Genomic DNA, 22,297 nt, shown 5'->3' on the forward strand with positions numbered 1-22,297 from the left:
TTCTCTCCGGGGCGACTCGCTGCGTCTTCCTGTTTTCTTTGACTGAACTCAGCTGGTCGTCGCGTCACAGCCAAAGTTTTTATGAGTCTGAGGTCCAACAGGGCTTCAACAGTGTAGGAAGTTAGATTCAAACGAAGTCCCCCGACCGTTAATGTGGAGCAGATTCAGTCCGCAGGAGAAGGATCACGTGGATGCAGCTGAGCAATGATGAGTAATGTATGTAACTGCGTCTGCCTCACGGGTTTGGGCTGAATTTAGAAAAGAGAGTTAAAACTGAGAGTCACACAAACAACCATGTAAACAATCAGAAAATAACACATAAAAGGTTCAAGACCACCAATAAAGTTTTCAACAGATCATAAAAATGACAGAACGTCTAAAAAGATCACAAAAGTTACAAAATGACATTAAAACTACCTGGTTAGAGGTTGTTTGGTTTTTTGGTTGCGGCTGTAGAGCAGATCATCTACTGACTGGGACGTTGGTGGTTCATCCCCATCTGCTCCAGTCTGTATGGCAAAGTTGCTCCTGGTGGGTTCACAGGAGTCCAACTGTTCGATTGAACAAAAGAGTGAATGTGATGTTGTGTAAAGTGCTCAGGTAGGAAGACGCTGTGATTTAGAGAAAAGCCAAGAGTCTCTGGATAGAAATCGCTTTTGATGCATGTAGAACGACTTTAACTCTGTGCCCTCATTTCTGTCCAGTTTCAGGTCAGAATGAAAAAACTGGGTGTGTGTCAAACATCAGACCCAGAGCCTGTTCTAATGACGTCACGCCATGCCTTCATTGGTGCATCCCGACCTGCCCGAAGGTTTGGTGTTCCCCAACCAGCTCAGAGTTTCAGACTCCACAAACTGCTTAGTTAGGCTTGGTTGGTGAGGACTGCTGGTTAGGTGTTGGCTGCCAGCTCAGTGCATCCTCATTGCAGACTCTCAGCAACATGCACATGAGCTGCAGGCACAACTGCACAGTCGGTGTAGAGGAGTGCAAACCCGTACCTGCTGTTATTCGTCACTTTTTGTCCGAGGACGAGCACCTCCTTACCTGCCAGCACTCCTGTTCCTCCAGTTTCCTCAGCCACTTTAACACCATCTGTCTTCACCGCTCAAACTTTTTGTGCATCCATAAATTTTGTGTTTGTCTGATGTTGCCCAAGTTGCACGAAGCAGAAACCTACACACAGTCCATACACTACATAATCTGAACCCATCTGTCAGCACAACCTGGCGAGTCGGCTAAAAGGAGGTGCTGCTCGCGTGGCTGCTTCTGCTGGGTTTGAATCTGGAAATCATTTTATTCCTAAATCTATGGCTGGAATGTTTGAGTTGAAGTGCTGGCAGCTGCAGAGGGTGCAGTCGTAGTTCTTCTAAGGCAGAAATCCCGCAGCACGAAGTAAACCGGGGAAGCCTGAGCGTCTTGGTTGGTTTCTTTTCGAGGGGACGCAGTGAAGCTTCTCCTTCCTGCCAGCTGGCTGCCTGATTTTTGGACGTCTGCTTTGTTTGCGGCCCAGATTATTTTTTGCTCTCTGCAGTTCTATCAATAGACGTCACGTGACGGGTCGTGCGGCTCACGTGGGGATGCTGGAGAGGAACCGAGATGCTGCAGCGGTCCCGTAGACCCGGCCCGGCCCGTGTGTTTATGCTCTGCATTCAAAGTGGCGCCCCGAGCTGCAGGCGGCTGGAGCGCTAATATATTTAGCAATGACCCAGTTCTACAGGGTGCTGGCAGGGGCGAGCGCTGGTTCCTGCTGGACCAGGGAGCAGATCAGTGTAATCAGACGGAGCTTCTGTTTCCTCTGCGGTCTGACGCCTAAACGGATCCCAATCATCACGATTTAAGGAGTCGTCTGCAGATTTATCGTCCCGCGGGACTGTCAGACGGATGACGGACTTGACATGGAAGCAGCAGAAGCGGAAACGTCGTCTGGTTTTATTCCACACGTTCTTCTTCCTGTCAGAGTCTGACACGTCACGTCGGAGGAGGCGGCTGTCATGTGTCGGCTGTCTGCTCCGTGCAGGTTTCAGTAATCTGGAGTTTAAAGGAAGAGTCTGACGTTTGGGGCAGAGACTCGTATTCTGTTTGTTCTCGGGCTGGGACCAGCAGCTTCCTGGGCCGGCATTCACAAAGCCTCCCAGCATTAAAAGCAACTTCTAGCCATGAGATTAGAGGCAAAATCTCAAAATTCTGAAGTTCTGTACGAATTCTCTGTGGATGAATGGTTTCTTTACTTTCTCAGGTGCTCCACTGCACTCTAAACAGCCACAGGTAGGAACCCGCAGGACCTTTTACAGCTACAGTTACATGATGAGCAAAGATCACATGTAATCCCAAAGCAGCTTGATCCTTAAAGAGCTCCTGAGGTGAAAATCGCTGAGGTGCGAGGAGGAAGACTTTCTATAGTTCTAAGGTTTTCTCGAGGAGAAGAGAGGATGGCACAAAGCTGTAGAGTTACCTGAGCTTGTAGAGCTGAAACTTTCCCTCCAAACCAAGAAACCGATAACACAGAGTTTACGGAGTCGGACAAAGCTTTCATGATGCTCTAAAGCAGGGGGCGGGGCAACTTCAGGCCTCGAGGGCGGGTGTCCTGCAGGTTTTACATCTCACCCTGGGTCAACTCACCTGAATCACATGATTAGTTCGTTACCAGGCCTCTGGAGAGCTGCAAGCATGCTGAGGAGGTCATTTAGCATTCGAATCAGCTGTGTTGGATCAAGGACACGTCTAAAACCTGCAGGACACCGGCCCTCCTCTAAGGTGTGGAAAGTGCGACAGACCACAAACTGAGACCGTTCACCCTCACTTTAAAATCTGCACCTTTGAAATGTGTTGGTTGCAGCAGTGCTCCTTCACTACAGCTCCATGAGTTAATCGAACAATCAGTATGACTGTACAGCTCGTTGAAGCCTGAACATGCCCCCGGTGTTGATCCAGGGTTCGTCCATCAGCAGCCTCCTTGGTTTTGATCTCTTTGGAACAAACTTAAAGGCTTCGTCAAGCTGACCCGAGGACTTGTTTTGTTCCTAAAAGTCGCCGTGAACAGTTCGTATGACTCTGCTGTCAGAAACTCTCCACCAACCCACTAATCCACTTCTGCAGCTCGTCCTCGGGACGAAGTGTGGCCAAAGTAAAAGCCGGCGACCCATTTAAACAGCAGCAAACTCAGTTTTAGCCTGGTCTGCTGTGACGAGCGGCCGGACGCGTTTACGTCGGTTGGCCTTTTCTGCCCAACAGCCACGGCTCACAACCTCGATTCAGGTCCCTGCTGATTCCCACATAATAGTCTTCTGGAGTCGGCGTGCTGCTCCGGGGGGACCGGGCCGATATCCGCCCCATTTACACCACCAGCTGAAATCCCAAAGAAGAGCGAGGAGGTTATTTTGGTCCTCCGGCTTCACAGAGGCCGAGCTGCCGGCCTGCTTTGAATTTCACAGATTAAATGTCTGTTTTTACAAAGTCTCAGAGTGATTCTCCACAGACCGCCATCCTGATTCCATCGCCGCCGTCAGGCCGCTCACATCGTGCCCCTGGTAATAAACATGTTATTCTAGGTCTGAGTGATGCTGCACTGCAGTCCTGTTCTACCTGCAGGTGTGTTTGAATCCACCACACCTCTCTGCTGGTGCAGTGACCTCACAGCAGCCGTGTTATTGGTCACATGATGTCGTTAACGCGGTCCAGAGGCGTTTGCAAACTGCATGTTTGTGGCTGTGGGTGAACAGCATCATCGCTTTCTGTGTATAAATGTAGAATTAGTCTAAAATCAGCACCTCTGAATGAACGTGATCCCTGCTCTCACCTTTCAGGAGCTCCCTGCCTCAGGCGTGACCTCAGGAGGGAAATCAGGAGGGGGCGGGTTCCTGTTTCCAGCGGAGGTTAGGGGTGTCTGACCCGCCCCCTCTGTGCTAACAGTTGTTTTCAGAGCCTTGTCCTCATCCTGAAGCTGAAGCCATCGTCTGTGAGAGGAGTATCTGTGTGACCGCAGCCTCGGCACACGTGTGAATGAGACCGCTGTGGGCGTGGCCTCTCTGGAGCCTGTCACACAGTTCAGCGGTGTGTGGGTCTGTGTGTGTGTGTCTGTGTGTGTGTGTCTGTGTGTGTGTGTGTGTGTGTGTGTCTGTGTGTGTGTGTGTGTGTGTGTGTGTGTCTGTGTGTGTCTGTGTGTGTGTCTGTGTCTGTGTGTGTCTGTGTCTGTGTGTGTGTGTGTGTGTGTGTGTGTCTGTGTGTGTCTGTGTGTGTGTCTGTGTCTGTGTGTGTCTGTGTCTGTGTGTGTGTGTGTGTGTGTGTCTGTGTGTGTGTGTGTGTGTGTGTGTGTGTGTCTGTGTGTGTGTGTGTGTGTGTGTGTGTCTGTGTCTGTGTGTGTGTGTGTCTGTGTGTGTCTGTGTGTGTCTGTGTCTGTGTGTGTCTGTGTGTGTGTGTCTGTGTGTGTCTGTGTGTGTCTGTGTGTGTCTCTGTGTGTCTGTGTGTCTGTGTGTGTCTGTGTGTGTGTGTCTGTGTGTCTGTGTGTGTCTGTGTGTGTGTCTCTGTGTGTCTCTGTGTGTGTGTCTCTGTGTCTCTGTGTGTCTCTGTGTGTTTCTTTTCTCTGATTTTGTCTTCTTTGTCATTTTGTTCACTTTTTTGTTATTTCGTGTCTTTTGGAGGTTTTTGGTCAGTTTTGGTGAATTTGTGTGATTTTTATTTGTCTTTATATTTTGTGTCTTTTTTTAGGTTTTTGTGTGTTTATATTCATATTTGTTTAGTAATTTTGGTGGTTTTGTTTCTCTCTGTGTTAAATTTATTGTCATTTTTAGTTTTTTCATTTTGTGTCAGTTTTAGAAATGTGCAGAAACCTTTTGTGTTCATTTTTTGTTTCTTTCTCTTTTCTTTGCACTTGCTCTGTTTTGGGTGATTGTGTGTCTCTGCTTTTGTGTCATGTTCTGGATCTTTGTGCGTCTCATTTTGATTTTGTTTTATATCATTTTTCATTCTTTGGCAAATTTGACCTTTTCGTTATTTTAAGGCCATTTTGTTTCTCATTTTTGTGACTTTATGTTTTTCTTGCACATATTTCATTATTTGGTGTTTATTTTGTTTCTTTTTGTGCCCCCCACCGACTCTGAAGCAGACTACCTGACGTGTGAGTCCAGCCTGTCTTCTATCATATTATATCACGCTTGTGCTGCAAACACAAACGAGGCCGAGTCGGTGTGAGCTCCTGTTCACGGTGTTCTTTCAGAAAAGATGCAGGCTGAAAGAAACGGCGTCAGACTATTAGAAGCCTGCGGATCCCGCGGGACTCCCTCCATCCTGCAGGCTTCCCTCCATACATGTTTAATGAGCAGCTCGCCTCAAATCGCGCCTGCTCTTGTTTCTTCAGGCAATTACTGCAGCTCAGGGTTTTATTTCCAGGGTTTTTTTCTTGTCTCGTTTCGCTGATTGTCTGGTTTCAGGTTTTTTAATGTTAGACACAGGTGAGCTTCTCTTTGTGTTGTAACATCTGGAGATGAACACATTTGTCTTTTTTAGATATTTAAATTAACGTGAGAGGACTTGAATATTTGGAGCCTTTAAAACTGATCCTGTTTTTTTCATATTGGACTCCTTTTATTGTTTTCTTATAGAAGAAGGAAGATATTGGATTTAACACAAAATCCTGATGAAACATCTCCTCTTTTTCCTGAGCAGGTCTGCAGGTGTTTGGAGCTTCTCCGTGAGGAGGAGTTAAAATATCGCTGAGTGGAAGTGGAGGACCTTTGCTCCATGTTCTGTGAGGATCTGCCCGGTCCTCGCTTCCCTCCCAATCACATCCATATTAATGCAGAAACACGGCGCGCATGCGCATCCCCGCAGCAGCCCGCAGCACGCGTACTGCAGCTTCATTAAACCTTAAAGAATTAGAAAGAATTACAAGTAACGCGTTACTGTAATCCGATTACTTTTTTCAAGTAACGAGTAAAGTAAGGGATTACTATTCCAAAACGGTAATTAGATTACCGTTACTTTCCCGTAGGAACGCTGCGTTACTGCGTTACTAAAACCGTGATTTTTTTGCGAGTGTCTCATGACAGTGACGTAAGCGAGTGCGCCGTTAGTGACAACAGCTGTGTGCAGATCAACAGTGGATCATATATCGAGTGCAGAGAGAGTGTGAGCGTGCAGCGTTTAAAGTGTGGAAGTACTGACCTTACTTTGAGTTTGATTCCATAAAAAGTGACAAAAACATTAGTGTCCGCTGTGCGTGGGAAGAAAACTTCTTTTTACAGCGAAAAAAACCCTAAACTTCCAACAAGCACCGAGTAGCTACGACGTAATGGGAAACTCACAGAGAAACTCGCGGATCCTTCCACTGACCGCGGCACACCTGCACCAGGGTAAACCTCCGCCTGCCCCACTCCTGCTTTACAGGTGAAAATAGAGCAACAGGACCGCTGAGTCTTTGACTTTATTTATTTTCTGCTGTGTTTTACTTGCATCTATTTGAAAGACTGAGTGTAAACACACAAAATATTTTATTTTATGTGCTGGAATGTGCAGAAAATAGGTTTAAATGTTAAACTAATTTATTCAAGTCAGAGAATGTTGCAGATAATTAAATTTTTGCTTGATGCATAAAGTTAAAAGATTAAAACTAATAAAACAAGTTTTAAAAAGAGACTTTTCCATTTGATTACATTTTGTATGATGGATTATGCAGAAAAAGTAGAATTGGGCTGAAAGATCTATCACTTTATCACCTATTCAGGTTGTAAATCGTGTTTTTAAAAAGTAACTAAGTAACTAAGTAATTAATTACTTTTGAAAATAAGTAATCAGTAAAGTAATGGGATTACTTTTTGGGGAAGTAATCAGTAATTAGTAACTGATTACTTTTTTCAAGTAACTTGACCAACACTGTTCATGACTGCAGTCCCGACACGTCATTGAAATTAAACCCTGACATCAGTGTGGTATCGGCCGTTTTGTCCCAACAGCCTCTGGTACTCCACATATTTGGTTTCATCCTGATCTCAGTTTGTGATGTTGGGATTTCTGGTTTTTAGTGTTCGTGAGCGCACGCTGGGTCAGTGAAGTGGCTGGAAAACCTGAAACTGGTTTCCAGACTGTGGGCGGTGCGGTGGTGCAGCGGTTAGCGCTGTCGCCGTGCAAAAGACCTGCCCAGGTGTGCTCCCACCACTCGCCCTATGGCAGCTGTGGCGGGCTCCCGCGACCCTCGTTTCCAGCCAATGACCTACCGCCTCTGCTGTGGTCAGTTTAGTAACGAGTGATGCATTTGTGGGTTGCTGCCATGAAGAACTTGTCAAACAGCTTATTCTGATACTGAGTCTGGTTTGGTGTCGTGTGCTGGGCTGGGTGATCGATCGGGAGCTTCTGCTGCACATTAGAGGAACTGCAGCTTTTGGTTCCTATAAACTGGATTCATCTTTCAGATTTCTCCATCTGTTCATTTAAACCTAATTATTTTTATTTTTACCTTTTTCCACCATTTGCAAATGTCAGAGTCTATACTTGGTTCAAATCTAAGAAAAACTTTTTTATGTAATTTTGCCTCCAAGATAAAAATCTAAATTTTGAAGCTTATTATTATTGTAGTTTTTAATATTTCTTTACTATGCTGGAGTAAAGTAACAGACATCTGAAGAAAGTTAATTCCATTGTTGAATTTGACTTTTTGCGCACTCATAAACAAGAACATTTTCATGTATAATATCCCATATTCATACGTACATTCAAAAACGTTAATATTTCTATTTTTACATTTTAATGGAGCTCGTGTCTCCTTTCATTTGAACAACAAACCACAGTTTTGTTTAAATGCATCACGTAGCAGCTGGTAAAATTAGGCAGAATTGGCCCAAAACTGCTGCTGAAAGGGTCCAAATCCTGCAGACACACGAGGGGAAAGAGTGGTGGGAGACATGACCTACATTATTGCACCTGCATGTAATGAACCTGCGATTCTGTTGCCTTTGAAATGGTTTCTTCAAAGATGTGGATCATGTCTGCGACAATTTAATTTCTAACTTACACATGTGGCAACAATCCTGGCTTTTATACAGAAATATAACCAGAATACAACCACGTGAAACATGTCAGGAGCTCATCAGCTCAGACTGATTGCAACATGTTGGCAATCTGTTTGGAAATTAGTCGGCAATTGTTTATCTAAAAGTCACTGCCAGCAGTCAGAGTTCACTGATTGTTTGGAGACAGGTTGCCTCCCACCAGACGGCCTGTGCAATCGCCTTTCAATCGAACGTGGTCGCCTATTGGTTACGTTTATTGCTCAACTTTTGGATGACCAGTTGGTCACTGCAACTGCTTCCAATCAGCAAATAAATTCAGTCCATCCACCGGGCAACTATTGATATTTCCCAGATGGAAAAAGGTTGCTGATGTTGTCATTCATCAGCAAGAATATTTTACAGTTCTGTCATTAAAGTATCAGAAGATCTGAAGGTCTTATGCTGAATGCTGCTTAACAGTTAAACAAAAGGAAATTAATGAGAATATTTCTTTAATTTGTCCGCCTGACGCATGAAAACCAGATTTATTTCATCCTGTGATGTTCATCAGATATTTTAAAGACTTAACGGTCCATATAAAATCAAATCCAGGTCGGTTTGAGGGTTTTGGCAGCATGAATTATCCAAATGATGTCTTCAGCAGGATACACAGTCAACCTTCTTCCTCCTCCCCCCTTCCTCTTCCTCCTGAACCTCTTTGTCTCAGTCAATATAAACTGAGAGCTGAGACATGTGGCAGCTCAGGGACTCTCCTTCATTAATAATGAAAAGACTCCAAACCCAGCTCCATCATCTCAAACTCAGCAAACCAGATTAAAACCACAGCACACAATCATTTTCAAACAGTTGTCGTTTTATTTAATACTCTTCATCATTTTAGCAATCTTTTATTTATTTATTCATCTTTTAATATCTCAGTAGGCCTATAATCTGTAAAGTCTGGGATAGATTATCTATAATAGAGTTTTTATTTTCTTAAAATCCTTTTTCATATACATTTTCTCTTCTTAGATGATTTTCGTAAGATTTTTTTTAAACTCTTTTTGCAACATCCCCATAAACAAACAAAGAGACAAACCAACAAACAAACAAACAGAAGTACACATCTTTTCATCAGAAGGCAGTGGAAACATTGTCGGTGCCTCGGCAAAGAAATAAACTCCCTCCTCAAATTCATTTACTGTATTTATGTAGTTCATGATGCTACTATACTGTTGGGACTCTGCTTTTAATCTAACATACAGACCTAAAATATATCACCGCTAAGGTCATCTAGTATGGATCACTGGTATGAAAAGGGGGGATGTGCTTAATGGCAACAGTCATATCACTCTTCAGCCACGGTTTGATTTTTTTAATCATCATTTTTTCGTGATTTCTTTTTTTTTTTCAGCTACACTGGCCATGAAGTCGCGTCTTCGTATTGCTCTCAGCTTCTCCTCGCAGTAACCATTTAGCTCTCAAAGTCATTCATTTCTAACACGTGGTTGTGCTGATATGAAAGATGGCGGATGTCACCCACCAACAGGAACTAAAGTTAATTTCAATGTGTTGCTACTTTCACATCCAAAACAAGTTTCCATCAGTCGGAGTCCTTGGTCTCGTGGGATTTCAGGAAATGAGCACGTCGTAACAACTTTCTCGAGCTATAAACCAGAAAGGTTTTGGCTACAGTGATTTAAGACATTCATCATCATCTCTGTGAGGAAATGTTCTACCTGAAGGGTAATTCATGAAGGAGAAGCTAAAGCTAAACAGTGTTTGGTTTAGCTGCAAATACAAACTGTTAGCTAACCTGATGTAATATGTTTTAGTCACTAACCCATGGCAATCCAATTTACTTGCTAACACAAATACTATCTGCTTTAGCCTCCAACCTGCTAGCTACTCTAATCTCTTTAAATGTCATGTCTTAGCTGAACTACTGCCATACTGCTAAGTTATTACACGTTGATCGACTTTGGGCATAGCCTGCTTCACTGAGTCATGCTAGATTTGGAGGTGTGGACACAATATGGTTACAGCTAGCTTATATTCTCAAACAGAATTTTGGAGTTTTTAATTAAACGGTAGCTCTCTGATCATCGCAGGAAGCACAGTTGATATAAATAAATAAAGTCTGTCTCCAAATACAACCTGGGAAAACAAATGTAAGACATAAGCTATGCATGTCTCTTACATATGACGTACATTTCTGCTGTTATAATATAATTACTTAGTTTAACTGGGCATATCCTAAATCATGTCATTCTTCTAACTGTTAACTGCGGTAAAGTACCTTTACATGATTACAAACAAGTTAGCAAACATTAGCGAGAATAAAGCCCGTTTAATCTAGTGGGGCCAAAACAGTGAGTTAGATTCAGTTTAGGAAATTTCTTTAGTTGTGGGAATCCAAATAGTCCCTTCAAGCTAGCTTACCGCTTGCTAATGTTAGCTAAAGCTGGCTTGTTAGCTAACCAACATAGTAAAGTACTCTAGCGGTCACATCAAAACTCGTAGGGTTGATCTGGATTACAAAGTTTGTTAGCTTATCATGTGTTCATTATTTTATACGTTTACGTTACGAAAACTTTAAACATAGGTGCCAAGTTACAGCTAGCTGGCTAACATTAGCTTGCTTCTTGACTATTGTTTTCTGACCATGGACAGATTTTAAGTGGTTGCACAATAAATTCCACCATATAAATAAACAAATGCTTAAATAATGGCAATTAATCTTTTATTTCTTTTTTAAAAAGCTAAAATTAAAACATCTAGTATGTTGCATAGTAACTACCTGGCACTATGTGCTGGTGCCCAGGAGGGCTTATTACTTTGAATTTAAGCTTTTTGAGTGCTTTATGCACTTGTAAATAAAAGAGTTTAAAATTAATGCTGTCCATAATATTTATAATGCAATGCTTGGTTAAAAGTCAGCTGTATGTCCTTATTATTCACAATATATAGTCACCTGTCATCAGCTGTTGCTTAAATGTAACTGTGCCATTTTCACTTTTTGTTGTTCTTTGTTGTGATTGTTTCTTAAGGTCTTTTGATTTGAAACTCTTACAGGAAGTGTTGAGTTTATATTACCACCAAAAAGCAGTAACAAAATGAACAATTCTAATAATACAGAAATGAAACATCGAGATAATACAAGTGTCCTTCCAACAGAAGCAAAAACTAACTTGAACCTGACAACGTCTTATAAAACATTTAATGTTTTTGTGCCCATTTCCTGAAATGTTTTGAGAGTCTCTGAACTGATATCATGCACGTTAACAACAGTATAAACTGTTCTTTAAGGGCAAGCAGGCTTGATACTCCACCACATCTCTGCACCTCAGAGTTTGGTCAAGAAAAACAAGCCTACGGTCACACCAGAAACGTGGCATGGCAGCAACCCGGCCAGCTCCACAACCAAATACAACACTATGAATGTAAGAATACTGTTGATTGAGAGCCATGCTGTAGGGGTCAAAGGTCAGTAGTGTCATTGCAGTTTTTCTGCCTGTAAAATGTGTAATTTTGGTAAGCTGTCTTTGCTGCCAGTTATTACGACTGCATTTAGCGCTGGTGTGACCGTGGCCTGAAAACAACAAACAGCCAATACGAGTACAAATATTACACGAAGCATTCAGTCCATCAAATATACCACAGAGTCTACTTGGCGTAATAAAAAAAGAAAAAGGAGAATCTGTCCGTGGTGAAAATGAGGCGTCAGGTCTGAATCGGCTCGAGGCCTTGGCTCGTCTTATTGATTTTGTGGCCTCGCGTTACACATGAATATGTACCATGGGCTACATGGGGACTCTAATATATAGCCTGATACAGTGTCAGCGCCCTGCAGTCACACAGCGCTGTCTAGGCCGAGCCTACTAAACATCAATAATTCATGGTTGACTTTAATACTGTGTAATTCCACGGTTGTAAGCGGACGGGAATCCATCAGATTTTCATCATTGTCATCGTTTCAAAGGCGTGTTGAATATTTCATGTTATCGGCCTCTGGGTCGCGTCTGCGTGTGATTGGATGAACGCTCCGGGAGGACGGCGGCCTGCAGATGTCCCAGGAAGGCGACCTGGGCCGCCGTACGGTGACCTAGCAGTAAAAATCCATTCGGGGAGTATTTTCTTGTGATGAGTTCAAACTTTGAAGTATTTTGGAAGAGCAGCTATCACTCTTGTCCTATTTTCTTTTTTCAGTTGGATTTTTCCTTTTTTTTCTTTTTTTACTTCTTTTCGCTTTGTGCTTCCATGTTTTTCCTCATTTCTGTTAAAACGCCAGCCAAGTCAGTATGGTGGGCAGTGTGGTTAGGACCAAGGCGAGGCCCCTGGCGTTGGCAGATCTGGGGGCTCCGTTGCCGCCGCCACAGAGTTCAAACAAACTCCCGCGGAAATTCAGGTTTCGGGACTCCTTTTTCAGTTTATCCCAGAGGTCCGTCGCTCCCTCCTGGCAGTCCGCCAGCGCCGTCGTGGCACAGGAGTGGAAGTTATCCCAGTAACTGGCAGGAGAAAACACAGCAAGCATTAACGCCACAAGCTTTTGACTGCAGTGGGAGGCTGGTTTTTAAACTGACTGCATCAGCTACACTGAGGAGCAGAGCCAAGAGTGGAAACCATCCCAGAATCTGGCAGCACTGAACTCACAGAGAGGAAAAAGCTTATGAAGATCCAGCCGGTGAACTTCATCTAGTTTTTATATTCCAGTAAAACAAAGCTGGAGCTCGAGAGCTGCAGCCTGCGCCCATTACAGCGCCGCCGTCTCCATCATTACCCAGCAAAACACTTCAATATTGAAGGCAAAACACTGGCTGCCTTTAGCGGCTTCCACACAGGAGCACGCCTACAATAGAAGCTGCTTTACTGATTCTAATGTTTTTACTCCACATACAACTAAAGCTTTGTTTCTTCCAACTGGTCGCAATTTATTTTTTGTTTTTAATGTTCCCAAATCTGCAGCCGCATATTTTTATTCTCCACGAATCCATAATTATCTGTTTGAAAGAGGCGTGGCCACAGCGACATGGGTGGAAACTGCCTGCACACCGCGTCCTCACAGAGTCAGCTGGTCATGCCTCCTGCAAACTAAATTCAAATTCAGGAACTACATGTTTACTTAAAGTGTTAAAGTCCTGCTTGAGTTTGTAGGTTTTCTGCTCCTGCTGTAAAAACACACGTGTTCCACTTTTATCCGATTTGAATTCATGTGGCACTTTGCAAATGAATGTTTGTATAGAAAACATGCGTGTTTATAGACGATGTTCTATAGGAAAGCTCCACTACACGTGATGCTGTTAGACTGGGCGCCTCCTCGTCCACCTGTAGCAACGATACTGAGTAATACTGATAATGATGCAGTAAACATTGAGACACGTTCAGCATCAAAAGCTGAAAAAGTCCTTTTTATTGTATGTATCTGTTTCTGGATCCAGTCCAAAGAAATCTTTTTAAGATTATAAAGACTTGCATCTCATCCTGAAACCTTATCATGTAAGTTTAGAAGCTGTTTTTAAATGATAAGAATTTATGATCACACATGTTGTGATCCAGCTGAAGGCCCCACTGTGGGAATCTACAGGCCTTTATTTCATGTTATGAGTGTAGAACTTTTACAGTCTAACACTTGGAGACTACAGTCATGCATTAAAGCTTCACAGAATAAAATGTGTGGAGGGCGTCGCAGGTAATGACTCGTCAGCTGTCTCCTTCCTTTACTACAGCCCCCCCTCTGCTCGTCTTCCCCTCTTCACTCTCTTGGTTTGATAAAATATTAATACTCATGCTTTTCCCTCCTGTGCTCACTTGGCCTGATTTCTCCTCCTCTTCCTCTCTGCTTGTTTTCTTCTTTATTTCTTTGTCCTTCTCTCTCATCTGTCCCATCAGTTTTTTTCCATCCCCCTCCAAGTTAATGTGGCGACACATGCTTCAGCACACACACACACACACACACACACACACACACACACACACACACACACACACACACACACACACAGCATATCTAATCCAATCTTCCAATCTGCTATTATTGATGTTGACCTCTTGAACTGAGCCGTGTCGATGCTACATCTCTGAGCAATTAACGCCTGTGTGTGTGTGTGTGTGTGTGTGTGTGTGTGTGTGTGTGTGTGTGTGTGAGGAGGCGTATTAACGCGCACCTCCTGCCACGCCTCAACACCGCTGTGATGGAGCTGTCACTGAATTAAAAAGTCATGTGTGTGCGGGGAGGGGTGGGGGCTCCTTGCTGCAGCGTGCCATCTGGTGCCCACCCGGTTTGGGTGGTGGGATGGATTAAAGGGAAGATGGTGGGTGTCATCTGGGCTGCACATATGCGCACTCCCCCACTGACTACACCCGTTTCCCCCTCAGGGTTAGCGGTTAAATCACTCTTACTGGTTTCTGTGAGATCAGAGTGGCAGACTCTTCACGGCGTCACAGATGGGGCTCGGCATTAGAGACAGACCAGTTCACACGGCCCCGTAAAACCAAACCACTGCAGCTAAGCTCCAGTTTGTCGGCACACGAGAGCAGATCTCTGTCCTCTGACTCATTACTGTCACATGTAGTTTTGAAAAGGACGGAAACTATAAAATCAATAACTGCAGCGAGGATCGCTCTAACAGCATTTCCTGTGTTATGTGAATGCAGTGTTTTCTCTGCGAGTCTGATCGCAGACTATGAAACGACCTCTCGTCTCATTGTGACCTCTTATGGACTCATTGCTGTTTATACACACTGATTTGACTTTTACATCAGCTTAATATTTTTCACTTTATTGATTAACGGGGTGAAATAATTTGGACCAGAGAGGTTTGTTAGACGTGGATTGATGTCCTTTAGTAGCCTAGCTTAGCACTATAATTATTGTTGCTATGTGATTGCGCATTATTGGACTTTAAATGACATATTTGAACATATTTAATTAAACAAACTCGTTTATTGGAACAAAGATCCAGAGGGAAAAAACAAATACCTTCAACCGTTGTAAAACTGCTTAGAATTTTTTACTTTTTTAAATAAATTGCATCAATGCTATAAGCCCCGCCCCCGCTGATGCGATGTTGTGTTTGTGTGTGTTTGTGTGTGTTTGTGGTAAACGTACGTGCAGATCTGGTGCAGGTTCTGCCTGTCGTCCAGGTCCTGGGGATAGTTGGCCATGTTGTCTCCCAGCTGAATGAGGCAGTCTGAGAAACCCTTGAACACCGAGTCACATTGACCAGCACTGACCAGCACCGTCTGCAACACGGAGACTGCAGGGGAGGAAGAGGAGGACGAAGAGTGGTGAGAAACAATGGAGACGTTTACATCAAAGCAAACTGTGGGAGCTTACAGCACAAAGGTTTTAGATCTGTTGCATCTTGTTCTAAACCTTAAATATCTTTTTTGTCCCAGTTTAAACCTTTTTTCAGCTTTCACAGTGAAACTCCACATTTGTACTGATTTAATTTGGTTCACGGTTAGTTTGAGACTTCGCCTGCTCATGATGGTGGACAAAAATACCTGAAAGACTTTTCTGTTCAGTCTATATGTAGTCTTAAATACACTGGGTCAACTCTGTGTACCAGAAACTAAAAACATTCACATAGAAACTGTTCTTTTATCAAAGGAACGAGTCCAGATGTTAACAGTCTCCCTCCCAGCTTCGTTCTGCAGCCGACTGAGCAGAAATCAAATCACGTATAAAACACGGAGTCATCAGCAAACGGAGCGAGCCGAACATCCTTTCAGACGAACTCGTTGGTCTTAAGCATGTTTGTCAAAGAGCAGCGTGTTTTCAAAGAGGAGATCATAGAAGACAAACAGATGAAAACATGGCCGCACAGTGCACGAGTGATCAGATCAGCTGAGAGTGAAATCTGAGAATAAAAGAGCAAAATTTCTAATATTATTTTACAGAAGTGGAATCTACAAATGTTCTCACAGGTGTATCAGGGAGCGCTAACAGACTTAAAGCTGTTATAATGTGGAGCTGGAGTCTTAGTTCAGTGCTACGATCACGCAGCTCCAGTTTGTGTTGGTTTTATTCCTTCTGCTCATTAGAAACACATCAGAGCAAACTAACATACATGACAGGGAAACGCCTCTATGAAGCTGCCAAATGTGACACGCCTCCTACACCCATGCAGTCACACACACACCCCTTTACACGACCTCCGTGACTGCGTGCGTGTGGTTCGTTAAGCAGGGGATCGGGCTGATTGATTGGTTTGGGTGCTGCTGTCCGGTTCCGCTCCATCAAACCGTGGGCTAACACGGCGTGACGTGTAGGACGAGACGCGGCTGTTAGAGGACGAGGGGGAGACTGATCACCCACGTAGGATCTACCTGTTTCCACACATGTCCACGATGAGCTAGGGTCACTACAGGATCCTCTTTATGGAGGATCAACAACAGGAAAGAACTTTTTAGTGGCCTGGTTCACTCTGCGCTCTCTCCCAGCAGTTTTCTATCATTATTTTCAGAGTAAAAGCCTTTAAAAGCCCTCTGTTCCCTTCCTGTTAGCATAATAGTGCTTCAATAATGCAGCTTTCAGAGGCAGATGACCAAAACCTGGAGATAAAAGCTTGTTTCCTGTTACCAACACGGAGAAAATGTACCAGCAGTCTGTATTTATGTTATTGCATAATTAAAATCCTTTCATTTGTTTTATATTTACAATCAGGTGGATAAACATGTGGTTAAACAGGCGGTTTTTCAAAATAAAAGAACAATTTAACAAAGATCTTCATTTAAAGGTTTTTGGCCTTTAAATGGTTTCTGTTTAAATAACAACATTTGTGTTCCTGACGCCTCCTTGTGGTCACAAACACAAACTGCACGTCCTCCTTTTGTGAACTTTCTGTAATCTGAATAAAAGCCAGACAGCGAGCACATTTCACTCGACTAAATTTTACTTTGTGCAACCAGAGAGAAGATTTGGAGGTGCGAACTGGAAGATGCATTTCTGGAGTTTGGTCAAAGCCAGGCTCGCTGATCCTCCAGGCTTCATGCTAAGCTACACTAACTACAGCCTGACCTCAGATCTCTGCTCAACCATCGATCAAACTTTGTCTTTGTGCTCATTTCAGTCTCTGTCGGCCTTCAGTTGTCTCCAGCTGATTACTTCATAATTAGAGAGTGGCTGCTAGCTCGAGTGATAAGATCATAAGATCAAACGTTTTCGTTGCACTAGTCTGAAACAATAAATCCAGTGACGTGTGTCGCAGTGAAGGCGTGCTAGGACAGAAACCACACCTGCCTCTGAAAAATGAAACTCGTGATTGTTTCCATGTTTCTGCGTCTTCGTATTTCTGATTCATTAAATCTGCACAGAGCTACGTTTAACGAGTTGGGTTTGAACGCCGCACATCAGCTGATAGTGAACCTGTGATTTTATTATGTCTTTTATTCTAATCGATGTATAAATATACTCTGATGACACTGACACAGATTAGCATTAATGATGAGCCTTATTTAAATTACTGTTATTGTAACGTACTGACGGTTTGACCTGAAATATTTAAAAATCATTTTTATTTAAAAGGTTTTAAATGTTTTCAGAATAAAAATGTATTAATTTGTTTTATTCATTCATTAAACAACATTTTGTGTTTAGTTTTAAAATAACCCCAAAATATTAAGATGATCTTTTTTTAATCCAACAGATTAATTCAGCAAACTATTTGTATCCAGTGTGATTCATCTCGTCTCTGTTCATCTGGAATTTTTATTGATTTCTTTTTTTTTTATCTGGGATTTATTTCAGAATCTTTTTGAATTTTTGACTTTTTGTAATCAGCTTTAGGAGGATTTATTTTAAGGTTTTTATCTTTTTAATATTATAACATGTTTATTTATTTAATATTCCCATGTGTCCCCATAATATCTCTTCATTTCTTTTTATTTGTTTAAATTAAATAAAATTATTGTCACAGAAATCTCCATAAAATAATGTTTTCATTTAAAATAATACGAAATGTTATTTATTTATCCTCCTCGGACACATTTTCTTATAAAAATGTAATATTATACAGCTGTGTTTAATGAGTGAACAGCATTAAATCATTACTTATGACCAGCAGAGGCACCACAGACCACGTGATCCAGTAGAAAAAGCAGCCGAGCAGCTGTTTGTCAGATGAAGGAAAAAATGTTTTTTATTTTTCAACAATGAAACAAAAAGATCTTTTTTTTAAAGCTGAATTTTCTTTATTGGAGGTCGCAGATTCAATAAGATCCGTGTTTGGCTTTAAAGAGTTTGAGGACGAAACACGAGCGCGTGAGGATGCGCGTGAGGCACCGTTAAAAGAACCCCATTCTGTCCCACTTCCTGTCAGGATGCAGCACGTGACAGCATTTCTTTGATGACCCTGATTCTGGTTTTTCTGCATTTTTTAGATCGAATTCCTGTTTTTTCTTTTTTGAATCTTTGATTTGAGTAAAATCTAAATCGCGTTTTTAAATTCTGCCTCATGTTTAATCTTCAGCGACTTTCTGGAAACATTTTGAACTTAACGTGATTTTTGTCACTGCGGGTTTCACGTTTCTGCTTCCTGTTGCTCCCGAAATTTAATCTGAATAAATAAATGAATGAAAGCGCACCTCCTCCCCTCCTCCCCCTCACTCTCCATTGTCTCTCTCCCGCTGTATGTTGGAGCATTACATCATCTCTAATAGGCTGCATGATATGGCTGCAACAACTAAGTGTATAAAAAAGAAAAACGCGCCCTCCCCAGTCTCGGCTTCACAAAAGCTCAAATTTGAGTTTTTTAACGTTTTTATCGGGAATTTATTTTTAATAAAGAATCAAAGAAATCCAAACGGAGCTTTGCGACAGTTTGGGGGTAAATTTGGGGCTTTTTGCAGCATTTTTCTTGCGCAAAAGTTGCGTTTTTATTTCTGGTTTGCGCCTTAAAAAACCCGCTGCGCGCGTTTGTTTTATTCTTTATATTTTCCCCGTTTTCTTTCTCTTTCTTACACATTTCAGTCGCTTCGACTCGTTTTTGTCGCGTGAAATTTCTGTTTTCTCATCTCCAAAGATGCTTTTATTTCTGATCCATTAAAAAAAGAATGCACCCCCCCCCCCCCCACGCACACACATGATATTTATTTTTTTATTATTTTATTTTATTATAATTATCTGCTATTTTTTATTACTCCTGTTTGATGGAACCCGCTGTCGTGCACATTAATTAATTTCCCTCTTTTTCGTTCACGCCTCCCATCAAGCACGCGTGCACTCATTCACCACACACACACACACACACACACGCACACACACACACACACTGTTGCCTGCAGTGTGTCATGCCAAAAGCAGCGTGCTGTAGCTTCACGCGGCGGACACACCCACCTCCTTTACACACGAGGCCATTTTCGTGCGTAAAAATGCGCCAAAAACGGAAATTTTAACCCTAAAAATCCACAAAATCTCCACAGTTTCGATTCTGATCTTTACTCTGAATTTGATGCCCACGTGTGAGTTTCACAAACAGCCAAACACGTGAACATGAGCCGTGTTTTCGATGTGCATGTCATAAATTTATTGTTCAACTGATTTTGAGGCTTGTGCTGCAGCGGCGCGCCAAACCTCGGACCAATCAGACTGCAGCATTTCGGAGACGCCGAAAGATTCACGGCGGAAACATGAAAACGGGACGAAGATCAGATTCTCTGTGAGTGAAAGAAGAAGGAGGAGGAGACGTTTCCCTGCAGGGAAAAATCACCTGCGTGGAATCATTCCACGCATTTTGGCCTCGCTCGGTTCTGATGGTCACCGCTGTGCGTGAAGGACGTGAAAGCGCGCGCGTGTATTTTCTCTTGATTCCTCATCTTCCTTCACCTCCTGCTCGGAGCTCTGACTAACATCAGCACCGAGGACTCTGCGTCCTGAATAATTCAGCATCCCTCTGCACACACACACACACACACACACACACACTGAGCCATCCTCCACAGCGTCGTTATGCAACAGCAGAAAAACAGAAATCATCTCCGCGTCTCTGCTCGTGGAAATTTTTAATTTCCTTCCTTCCAGTTATTAGACGGATCCCGCGGAAACACCTGATTTATTTTTACGTGAAAGCTGAAATCAAACGTGCTGTTCCTGCGTGCACGAGCCCGGCTGCCCACAAGAAATGTATCGGCTCATTTTATTGTATTATATTATATTTTATTCAATTTAATTTATTTTTATTTCATTTCATTTTTTGCAGCTGCAGGGGTTAAACGCGGGCTCGTGCCGTCTCCATCCTCCGGGTTTCACGCGCACTGCGGATCCGCTCCGACATTTCTGTGATTTTTTTTTTCAGGCCTTTTTCTCTTTTGTGAAGCTTCAAACACTCGAAACTAAAAATCACGAAGGGCCGTAAAAATCAGAGCGAAATAAAACAAAACGTGTTTTTATTTTTCTCACATTTTGAATTAAAAATGATTCAAATCAAATAAAAACGCGTCCAGCGTGGGACACCGAGGAGGGGAGGGGGAGGAGGCGGAGGGAGGGGGGCATTCCCCTTGTTAGCGCACACATGCACGCGCACGCGCACGCGCCGAATGTGAAGTGGAGCCCACCGCCGCTCACATGTCTGCGCGGCTTCATCGGGACAAGAAAAGTCCGGACAGCAGCACCGACACGATTCAGAAAAAACACTCCATCTGCCCCACGGACGGCCTCGGCTCTGCGCAGACTCAGAACAACTCAAAGGAGCAGAACATTTCACCCGAAACTCGCGTTTTTCTTTTATTTCGATGAAATAAAAATGAGAAGTGACTGAAAAGCGGCGACAGAGACACTTTAAAGGTCACAAAAGAAGAAGAAAAATTCTTTCATGATAACAAACGTGAAACAAGCTCCTCATCATCTGCAAACACGTCTAAAAGCGCAGCTTTCATCCTGGAATTTGGTGCAATTACAGAGAAAAACCCGCAAAGCGTGACTTTCTGCGCTCACCTATGTGCAGAGCCAGGAAGAGCGCGAGGCATCTGGAGGACCAGGTAACTCCCATCCTCTGCGTCCGCCTCTCGGCATGAGAGCAGAGACTCGCAAAGTTGGAGAGCAGCTGCGGAGGAGCCGCACATTCCCCGCAAAACAGCCGCAAACAGCTACATCCAGCAGAGTCCTCCGCCTGCTCCCCCGCTTCTTCTCCTCCTCTTTTCTCTTCTTCTTCTTCTGCTCTTTTAGTGTGAAGCTGCTCCCTCCGCGCGGCTCTCCGTCCTCTGTGCGCGCGGCGCTTCCTGCTCGTTTTTACGCGTCCGGAGAGAAAAAAGAAAAGAGAGAGAGAAAGCCCCTCCTCCTCTCCTCCTCCTCTCCTCCCTCATTAATATTATTTATCCTTCTTTTATGATTCTGTGACAAGATTTTTTTTATGCCTTTGAAACGTCTGAAAGGCCTTTTTCCTCCCAATAAAGCGAAAATTATTCACGGGCTCTTTATCCACCGAGATGAACAAGAGCTAAATAAACCATTTTTAATATTTCAGAATAAAAATAAAAATAAATTGTACAGCTTCCCAAAGGCCTTGCACTGTCATGCGCACTGGGTTTAAACCTGAGCAGACTTTAAGCTTCAGCATTAATTCACATAAACACATTAAAACATTTAAATATCGAAATAGGTCCAGTTTATAGCACAAAAATGCTGCATTTAAAAATCATAATATTAAAAAATAAAAATATAAAATACCTACACCGGCCTTTATAGGAAAATAGTTCCCCTACTGTGTTTGGGTTATTATGGGACATGCGCTCTGATTGGCTGGACACGCCCCCTTCTCTTATTAATAAACTGGATTTATTTTTATTTCTTTAGTTGGACCTTTTGTGTTTGAAGTTAAGCTCCTCCCCTCAAACGCCTGAGGCCGAATCTTCACAGGTGTGTTTCTGTTCAGTTTCCTCCTGGTGGTCATTTCTGGTACTGCACTGAGAATTATTTAATTTGTTATGAAAATAATGTGAATTCTTCTATTAACTATTAATTAATTATTAATTAACTTTTATTTTATTTTATATTTATATTATTTTATTATTATTAAACATATATTTAAAGGCCTCAGACAAGAATTTACACTCCAGGTCAAAGTGTGAGCGTCAAAGAGGCCAAAAGGAGCTGAAGTCGTTCACACTGATATCACACATTCATTCATTCTGCCGTCACTTTGATGTTGCAGACGATGAGAATAACACAGCATCATACTCAACATCATAACATTACTGCTGATCACTGATGTTGGGTGGGCCGGTCATATTTACGGAGGGGGCGGGGCATCTTTACAAACGTAATATCTGACCAAAAAAAATACACAACGACCAAAAACATAGAAATGATCACAAAGACA

At 42.8% G+C, this 22,297-nt stretch overlaps 1 protein-coding gene across 1 annotated transcript; it reads right to left on the reverse strand.

Moving 5' to 3' along the window:
• Positions 1–8,885: 8,885 nt before the first annotated feature.
• nrn1a (neuritin 1a) lies at positions 8,886–21,194 on the reverse strand. Its single transcript, XM_086305608.1, has 3 exons — positions 20,914–21,194; positions 15,088–15,235; positions 8,886–12,487 (listed from the first exon to the last, which is right to left on the reverse strand). The coding sequence occupies exons 1-3, from the start codon at positions 20,966–20,968 to the stop codon at positions 12,259–12,261; spliced, it is 432 nt and encodes a 143-aa protein (XP_086161734.1). The 5' UTR covers positions 20,969–21,194; the 3' UTR covers positions 8,886–12,258.
• Positions 21,195–22,297: the final 1,103 nt, after the last annotated feature.

Source organism: Aulonocara sp. 'chitande type north' Nkhata Bay, linkage group LG9 (assembly GCF_057382095.1).
Source record: "Aulonocara sp. 'chitande type north' Nkhata Bay isolate Kocher_YH1m ecotype deep benthic linkage group LG9, A_spYH_male_GT1.1, whole genome shotgun sequence".
Taxonomy (NCBI): domain Eukaryota; kingdom Metazoa; phylum Chordata; class Actinopteri; order Cichliformes; family Cichlidae; genus Aulonocara; species Aulonocara sp. 'chitande type north' Nkhata Bay.